At 36.9% G+C, this 9,716-nt stretch overlaps 1 protein-coding gene across 2 annotated transcripts; it reads right to left on the bottom strand.

Annotated features, from left to right (window-relative positions):
- Positions 1–260: 260 nt before the first annotated feature.
- LOC113218055 (ras-related protein Rab6) lies at positions 261–7,626 on the bottom strand. Of its 2 annotated transcripts, none has more exons than XM_026438232.2 (7): positions 7,421–7,626; positions 6,901–6,959; positions 6,746–6,799; positions 6,568–6,673; positions 6,271–6,476; positions 6,059–6,125; positions 261–1,920 (listed from the first exon to the last, which is right to left on the bottom strand). In XM_026438232.2, exons 1-7 carry the CDS (start codon positions 7,488–7,490, stop codon positions 1,850–1,852), a joined length of 633 nt encoding a protein of 210 aa, XP_026294017.1. In that variant the 5' UTR covers positions 7,491–7,626; the 3' UTR covers positions 261–1,849. The 2 variants fall into 2 exon arrangements, with proteins under 2 accessions (XP_026294017.1, XP_026294018.1); XM_026438233.2 differs by lacking the exon at positions 261–1,920 and adding an exon at positions 2,291–5,076 and having other exon boundaries at positions 7,421–7,625.
- Between the last annotated feature and the right edge of the window lie 2,090 nt (positions 7,627–9,716).

Consider the following 9,716-nt stretch of genomic DNA (forward strand, 5'->3'; position numbering starts at 1 on the left):
ATTCAAAGTAACAGCACTCGTCTCTCGAAAAAGTGGCAATTATTCAGTATTAAGAGAACTCGCCGGCATGTCATCGTTCACCAAGGTTTCCAAGACTGTCCATTCTTCTGCCCTCTAATTTTGAAGTTAACTTTCGTTTGACCACCTTCTTTACTGTATAGGATTCTATTTAGCTTTCGCTCTATGACATGTAGTTGTTGTTGTATTCTTTCAAATCTTTGAGTTAGTTTCTGGGAAAATTACAAACGAAAATACAAAACTTTTTGGCAATAAAGCACTTTATTCACAACAACAAACTTTATACAATCCAGTTTCAAAAGCACTATTAATGTGCAACTGTAAGGAGCATTTTAGATTTTGTATTGCGTGTACCTCATTTATTAGTTACTTACTAAGACTGAAGCACAAAAGAGAAAAGCATACATTTCCTTATACAAGAGTTATCTGCAGTAAGAGAAGCCTAACAATTTTTTTTAAATGCCACAATATGACAGTCTTATTCCCATTTTAGATTTTCTTCTTTGAAATTCAAAGCTTACATTTTAAGTTTAAAAATTACAAATAGGGGCAGGGGCATATAGTAGAGCTGGAACCTTATAGAATTGACAGAACAGCCGCTGCCACTCCACATGTCTTTATTAGCCATAATCAAAATCATCCCAAATTCTTAAATCCTAATAGCAATTAAGCAGACTGTCCAGCCACAAAAAACCACAATACATTAACAGGCAAGAAAGGATGAACAAATCACCGTATAAAGTATAGGTGAAAAATTTCATACAAAACAATTATTGAACCCTTATAAAGAAACAACAAGATCCCATAAGTTAAGCAGAAACGAGCTCTAAGTTTCTTTGAGCATATCATTTTCTCTAGACCATTTTTTGGTGTACTTGCACCACCCACTTAAACTACACACAATCTAATGGTAAGGCTTAGGTAACCTTTCTTGTCTTAAACATTTTTAAGTATTCCCCCAGCACTTCTTGTAACTGTCAATAAATCCTGAGTTATCATTACTTATTGAATTGGACTACTTTGGTTTAACGCAGATAAATTTGAAAGTGCAATAAGAATCATACAATCACATAGCTAAAAGACACATCATCTAACAATGTGAGTCATTAGATACATGATAAAGAGACAGATCATTTGGCTTTGCTGTGCTGGCAGTCTGGTGAGAGATTGAATGGTTCCATTCAACATGACACTCATATTTTTAAAGAAGAATTTGGTCCAGAGTGATTAGTCAGCAAAACATCAGTATAGTTATTTGATCACTGTAGATCAATCTAGATAGTAAGAAAAGGGTTCCTCATTAATTGAGAAATATAAAACAATGAGTTATTTGTTAATCTCAGATGACAATCACATGCTTCTAAGGGAACACAATAAATAATGTCAAATGGGCACAATACTGTGCATGAATTACTATACAAAACGGTAAAAATCACCCAATCACAGTTTCTCATTTTTCCATATAGAGATATATATAATATAGTTTCTAATGTCACCATCTATCTGCTTAAACGGTGATTTTTTAGAAAGCAGATGAAAGATAAATTATTATCTAAGGAGATGATCTAATGGCAGCTAAAATGATTTGAACATTTGATTCACTGGGCTGAGGTAAAAAATTTAAAAATCTGAGCTGCAGTGAAAGTAACACATTATTCTCTGCGGACAATGCCATAGGGATACTGACACCCCTACGAGATGACATACATGGTACAGGATAAATGAGAGAAAACATACACAGAAATATTTTGCCATAATTGCCATTTCTCACCATAATCATCAAGTATGTAGAAGTTGGCTGAAAATTTGTGAAAGTCAGATGGAGAAAATCTCAACACATGCAGCCACTTTCAGAATCTTGTTGCTCATTTTGCTGGGGAGCTTGTGTCTGTAGATCAACAGCTGTACAAATTTGAGTTAAGAAAAATGTTTCAACAGGAAGCAACTGAGCTTATTTGGAATTGTATCAGCACATCTCTAAAAACACTTCTCTTCTATTGTCAATACACCATGATTGTCAAAACTAAATTTTAAAAAATGAAAAGAAAGAAACAACAAATAAAAAGGGTTTCCTAGGATCATAGGAATAGAAAAGCAGATCCACAAAATAACAGTATTCTCACGTGCAGTATTTTAAAAGCTCAATGCTTGACATGACATGCAAAACACATTCTGTAACTTACCAAAGAAAAAAATTGTTCCTATCTATTCATGCGTAAGCAGTCGGAGTGAAAACCAGACTTAAAAGGATGCAAACAAGCACTGAACTAGGTCCAATTATCATATATTATATTTCAACTTGTAATATTTGACATAAGTATATTTACCACAAAGGCCTGGCCATACCACATGCTCACAATCAGTGGGCATCATGTTTTATTGTTTTAAACTATTAAGGGGGTAGCGAGTAATATTGTTTGGTACAGCCCCAAAAAAGACACAATTTAGTCCCAAGAAGGCTAATACTAAAATTAATCTGCAATTTAATGAAAATCATACTTTTTGTAGAAAAATATTCAACATCCAGACCAAGTTAGCATTTTTAATAATTAAGAGGGAATAAGTTAAGCCACCACACTTGAGATTGACAGTTGTAAAAGAAGTTAGGTAACTTGTAAAATTAGAATTTTATCAAGATCAAAATCGACTTACAATAAAATGTGTAAATTTGTAATACATAAAACCTACAACAAATTCATTTAATTAGTGATATTTTGAGGATTTATTTATGCTGTCATTGATCAAAGAACAAGAAACCATACTACTATAAGAACCTGAACGGAACAATAATAATATAGCAATTTGATAAGTTGCTCATGTTAAGAAGATCATTCCTCAACCCAAATACTGGAAAACCTGAACCTTTCAGATTAAATTAGATCAAAGAAGATTTTTAATCTTAGGCTTGAGTATGAACAACAATTTAACTTAGTAAAGACTTCACTTCCACTTAAATGTGTATGCTTAACAGGAAAAGGAGCTACAAACTTTAAAGAAAAGTACTGGAATGAAGTAAGCTACAAATTTAGATTATAGAGACCTTCCCAGTCTTAAGTACGCAATGAAAACTGAAACCACATAAAAAATACCAATATAGATCACAGATTCTTAGATTACATATACTCATAGGTTATTGTACAAATGGGACAGGGAAAATAAGCGAGTAGATCCAGCAATCAAATTTCAGTCTAATTACACACCTCTGTTAGACTAATGGTTCATTTCCATCTTGATATGCAGCAAGAGATAGAAAAAAAGCAAACAAGAAAAGATACCTCACAATCAACAAATACACCACTGACAACACCTAGAGGAAAAAAATTGTAACAGATGATGGCACAATTTTCTGACACATTCCCATTTAAAGCAACTCAAATTTTTTCATAGCACTATTTATATCTTTGGTTGATCTAATCAGCAGAAAAAGGAAATTTAGGACAATGCTTATTTCATTGGATATGACTGATACTCTTTTGTAACTGCGCCTGAAGAGCTATGGACTGCCAACTTGTGCAAAGAAAGATTTTACAAAAGATTTGGTTTTCTTTCCTTAAACTTTAAAGCTTTCCTATCAAAGGAGCCTGTTTCATCAAGTACGAAAACCACATCAAACTGGCAGCGCCCAATAGTTACCCCCAGAACAGTGGAATTTTGACCATCACAATACGGAAACATGTCACAAAATGTGTCAATAATTATATACTGTTGCATTTGACCGAAGAAATGTGATTGTCAGAAATGTCATAGTGATATAGTTTTTTTACAAAATGGGCTATGAAGTAAAACTACTAAAATGAGCAGCAATTAAAAGAAACAGCAACAACTTCACACTAAAAGTTAGATTAATGCAATGCATGTGTAAATTTCATACTCTTAATCAACTGCATGTATGCTTGAGACTATTTGTTCATAAAAATAACACATGAAATTTCTGAATTAACTAAGGAATGGCAACAACTGATCTAATAGCAAATAAGGTAGCAAATCTGTCTAAAGACAGGAACTTCAATATAGCATCATGCTCTAGTGCAAACTCATTTCACATAACAGAAACACAATAAATTTGCATGTGCCTGCCTTCCATCAATACAGAATTATGAAATGATAACGCATTGCCTTGCAAAGAAAAAAACAGAACAAATCAGTACACTAATATAGCTGATTAGCACCAAGGTCTACGAAACAATACAGCATCTTCCAAAATTCACTCAAAGGTAATTGAGGCATGAAATAACTAACAGCACAGCTTAACACATGCTCAGTGACTGATGAGAGCAGATCTTGCAACCCAAACGACATTAATTTATCACAATAACATTACAATATCACAAATTTGACCAGTGACGTTGATTTACGTCATTGCAAAAAATTTCTGTCCTTTGAGAAAGCAAATGTTGCAGAATTATTCCAAAAAAAGTTCATTTCATTGTTACTATTTGTGCGGTAAGTATCGCAATCTTCAATTTTTGGTTTAATTTGTTAGGTAATTATTGATGCACAATAATTAAAGTTGTTACTACCACATGCTAACTTTTCAATAAGTGTCACTTATTCTTGTACTGTTTCTTCTCTTGTCAAATAATGAAAACACAGCATATATACATTAGAAAGTAAGAAAAGAAATATGTAATGAAAAATAAAAACTTTCAAAGTATAAGCAGGACTGGTATGGAAAGACAACATCAAAACATCTTGCGAAATATTCAGACATGCATATGAATCTATACATACATAGATCAGATAGATATATATTTATAAATGTAACATCCAACATTAAAAACTGAATTAAATAAATAGTATCTTTTTAAAAAGAAAGAAAACAACCTACTATGTACTCCTACAATAAGCTGCTCAATAAAAAGCACAACAACTTTCCATGGATGAAACACATGAAAAAAATAAAAAACCCAGCAGGGAAAAGGGAAGGGCCAGAAGAGACACATAAATTTGACAGTCAGATTTAAATTGTCAGTAGCAAATATCCTTGAATTCAGCATGCACAGCCGCCATCCTGGTTTCTGGGTTCGTTAGGGGTGTCTTTCAACACTACTTCTTGCACTAATAGAAAAAAAAATTGAGTTAAGGAAAAAAAAAGAAGAATTCATAGGACATAAAACACACAATGCTAAACCAAAAACAAATAAATCAGTAAACTACAGAAACAGGAAAAAAAAAATGCCCCAAAAAACACCAAAGATAACTTTAAAAATAGTAAAGAACATGACCCAGGAATGTAGAACATTAAAATGGAGTGAAGATAAGATTTCTTCAGATAAAATTAGCCCCTTTAGAGACATGAAGCTACCAGCTAACTGGAAATTCAGAATCACAACTCACAGGAATGGAAAAACAGATTTTTCAGAAATGTAATAATAACCCAGTCAGACAACAATTTGCTTTTAAGTAGCATTTGCCCCAAGAAGAAGTTTCTTTGCTTGCTGATCAATGCACTTCATTGGAGAGATTTCGCCACCAACCTGAAAGTCTTTAACTTACAAAATGATTTACAATCAAGACATAAAATATGGCCTACTAAAAAGCATAAGATGTCTATTAAAAATAAAATTTTCATACACTTTTATTTGCAGAGTGGTATGTATTCATAAGGGATTTGGAAGCTTACCATGCTTTTGCAATAATATCAAACTAAACACTCATGCAAATGTAACATTTAAAATGTAATTTTACTATCCAAACTATCACACAGTAAAAATTCAATATAAATTGAGTAAGGAAACTGAGCAGCATTTCAACCAACATGCAGCAAATTAGCTAACCTTTGCTTTAAACATGAGTGTTTACGAAAGTGAGATATATGCCAAATTCAACGGCTGAATATCAGAATAGCTTGGTAAAATTGATTATTAATCATTGAAAAAAAGTGCACATGATGCAAGCGCCTCATAGATAAGCAAAAAAGAAAACAATCAATGAATCTGCCATTGACTCAGCAGGCAAAGTAGGAGCTGGAATGTACCAAAAGTGGGAAAAAGAACAGGTGTTTTAACCACCAAAAACATGTATTTTAGATAAAGGATACTGTCTTCTGGTGGCTTATTCTCAGTTGAGTCCATGCCAGGCAATGCTGCTGCCACACGTCGGAAGAGCTGCACAGGTAAAATAAAACATGTGAGGAAAATAGAGAGGACAGGAAAAAAAACAACAACTTTTTTGCACAGGGTTCCTGTACTCTGTAATGCTTTCAGGTTTTTGCTTCGAGCTGCGTCAAAATTGATGAAATGGATAGCTAACCTGTTTCACATTGTATCCGGCCTTAGCACTGGTCTCTATGAACATAACATTTAGCTCTTTGGCTTTGCGCTCTCCCTCTTCAGTTGATACTTGTCTCTTTTCTGATAAGTCCGTCTTGTTTCCAACCAACATAATAATCACATCACTGCCTCTCTCAGTCCTTACATCATCTATCCACTTTGAGGTTTGGTGAAATGAATTGGCGTCTAGAACAATAACATCAAAATTAATTATGACCATTGAGAAAAACCTGTTATCTGGTACTTATCTCAAATTCGTACACACTGAAATACGTACTTGTAATATCATAGACAACAATAGCAACAGTTGAATCCCTGATGTATGAAGGAATCAAAGAACGGAACCTCTCCTGCCCAGCAGTATCCCATAACTGCAATCTCACCTAAAAAAATTGTACAGTATGAAAGTTACACTGATGATACGAGAACAAAATATAACGGACAAATATACTTACTGTCCTGTCTTCCAGGTACATAGTTTTTGATAGGAAATCAATTCCTATTGTAGCCTGAAAATAAACAATTAAAAGAACAGTATTTAAATATAATTATGACTAAGATGATGACTCAGTTCACAGGATTGGTTAGGCACAACAATCTCATTGCATACCTGATAAGTATTGTCAAAACTGTCATACATAAATCTTGTAATTAATGACGTTTTTCCCACTGAAAAAGGAACAAACCAAACAAATAAACAAACTTTTAAAAGTATGGTACAAACAGTATAAACTGAAATCATTCATCCATTGTTATGAAGTAAATATTTACTAAGGTATAAGTAATTTCTTCACGGATAGAGCAGATATATGTTTGATACAGAGGTAATCTCAATAAAGCACGATACTAAATAAGTCATTCAGAATACTTTTATTTTTAGGTGAAATAAATCGGCCTGATCAAACACTTTCATAACAAAACTCCTAAGTTCACTAGCCTCATGTATACTTAACCTGATGCAAGATTAACGTTTAAATAAAAAGGAAATGGAACAGAGATCAAGATTATAGAGCTAAGACAAGCTTGAAAATTCATCCTCAAAACAAAACGGAAAGAACAATAATATTTCAGCTCCATTGTAGGTTTATGAAAGGTACCGACAAACATACGGGGTTATGTCACCGACTTACCGCTCTGCTCTCCAAGGAATACTAGTTTAAATTTCCGAAGAGGGTTACCAAAATCACCAGACGACGACATTTTTTCCGCTTGCAATAGATCAATTACTTTTAAAATCTACAGTTTCGAGCGAAAATAATCAAAAACGTCGCATGAATTAGTTGCGAATGACAGCCACTCCTACGTTCCGCCACGTTATGTGGGAGTTATACAACAAGTTGAGCAACGTTCGCGACAAAAAATGCGAACTAAATCGCAATCTTTGAAAATCAGACCAATCTGGGAGAGGTCTGAAAAAAGGCAAAATAAAAGTTATAGCTCACCTTGCATTCGTCCGTCACATTGAAAAGCACATGAGACAAGCCGGAATCAGGTGTTATTCCCACACAACAGTTATGACTTGGAGGTTGGCCACATCGAGTGTCTCAAGTGATCTACTTTCCGGCCGCTAGGTGGCATTGAACCCGGCGCACCGGTACCGCTCGTGCTGTGGGTGGAACGGACGGGGCGGGTGCCTTGCTTTGGGTGAGATATATGGTGCGCTCTTATGGCCCATATGTGATGCAAGGTCGTATTCGCTGTTCGATCACTCTGCAGTGGGCGCTCTCACAGCAAATGCAATCGCTGAACCCCTTATCCATGTTGGAAGGATTATTAATCAGTGTCGCCCGATTAATAGGCAAAAATTGCCTACGACTCACCTGTGTGACATGTGGCATCGACGACTGCCTAACAGGCAGAGATTTATCTCCCGTGTAGGTAGAATTTTCCTTATAGGCAGTCGTCCATACCACTCACTTAATTAATGCGGGTGTATCGTCTTGGACAATTTTTATTGCCTACTTATCTGGCAAAACTGATTAACAAAACTTTCGTCGCTCACCGTGTGGAGCCTCATTGCACGAGGGCACCGAGCGAATGGGCAACCAAACCGCACAGACGCCTATAAAAATGTACACTATTGTTCACCCGCTACCGCTTAACTAGCTTAGAGGGTGCGTTCGAACGTAGCAGCATTTGCACGACCGTACATGCCGTTTGCGCTTGTGCCATTGTTCACACCTGGTATGGTGCCACCCGATGCCACCGTAGCATCAAAAGAGACCGTATAGGTCTACCCCATTTTTTGCACGGGAATCCCGTACTGTTGCACTCTGTACCAGGTTTGGTGCCGTGTTTGTACGGTGACAAATTGTTCTGTTCTTTCAATACGGGAAAATAATTAGTGGTCTGATCACGTCATAGTTTTTTGTTGTTTTTTTTTGTTTTTTTTTTGCAGTGCGGGTCTCCAAGCAAGGACATTCTTCTTTCGGTCTTGGGGCACATTGCGCACACAACAACACAATTTAGTCTAGTCCATTTCAACCGAGTTTGATGTGAGTACTATGAAATGCGCATTTTCGGGACGAAGGGGGGGAGCATTTCTTCTCTTATTTACGCACACTCCACTTCAGTCTTCCTAAAGTCATTGAGCGATTTACATGCTCAGGTGGGGAACACGGAGTCAAGTGAAGTGGGCCTTCCCCCGTTCCGAGTTTCGGGCCGCCTCGTACCTCGTACTATAGAAAGTTGTTATGATGGGCATTATTAGTTGCTCTTCCCGTAATGACCCCACCCCCCACCACTCCCTCTCGGACTGCCATGAACCCCAGCGGTGCCTACTTAGTATCTTTACGAGTTCCAATGGAACTCGTGCACATAAGCAGGGGAAAGGAAGTGCGAGACAACATAGACAACCCGCCCTTCTGATAGGTTCCGAAAAAACTTTATTTTCACGCAACAAAAAACAACAACAACTACTACTTCGTATACATTGAAAGGGGGTATCGAAGGAGATATGGGGTCCAAATAAATTCGTCGGGAAGTTGGTTCTGTTCCGTCGTCTGATTGGCGTTCCCCTTCCACACGGGGGCCGCTTTGCACTCAGGGAGGCGCTCACGCCCTTTACATAATCTTTGTGCACATGAGGGAGGGGAGGTGTCGAGGACGCCTTGATCAATCCCCCACCAACCACCCCGCACCGCTCTGCACACACACATATATAGGGCAGGGAGCTGCTGGGCGATATGGATGTGATGGAGCGGGAATAGGGTGCCAAATGATGTTATAGCGAGAGTAATAGACAAGTTGCCTGTCCCCTTAACTTCAGTAATAACCCTTTATTAGAGCTAAGAGCCGGGTGCGCGGAGAAGGGAGACAGCGAGACCCATACCGCCTTAAGAGGCTCTTGGCGGGAAAGGAAAGGCGTGGAGGGAGAGAGAGAGGGGCGCTGCTGAGGGGATGGCAGAAAGGGGGCGCGCGGGTGGG

This window comes from Frankliniella occidentalis, unplaced genomic scaffold (assembly GCF_000697945.3).
Source record: "Frankliniella occidentalis isolate FOCC.00 unplaced genomic scaffold, Focc_3.1 Scaffold442, whole genome shotgun sequence".
NCBI lineage: Eukaryota > Metazoa > Arthropoda > Insecta > Thysanoptera > Thripidae > Frankliniella > Frankliniella occidentalis.

Excerpts from the sequence above, each read along its gene's own strand:
- LOC113218055 (XM_026438232.2), bottom strand. The coding sequence starts at position 7,490 with ATGTCGTCGTCTGGTGATTTTGGTAACCCTCTTCGGAAATTTAAACTA. Across the intron at positions 6,960-7,420 it reads ATTCCTTGGAGAGCAGAGCG|TGGGAAAAACGTCATTAATT; the intron begins GTAAGTCGGTGA and ends TTCCTTTTTCAG. Across the intron at positions 1,921-6,058 it reads GAATAAGCCACCAGAAGACA|CTGTTGATCTACAGACACAA; the intron begins GTATCCTTTATC and ends AAATTTGTACAG.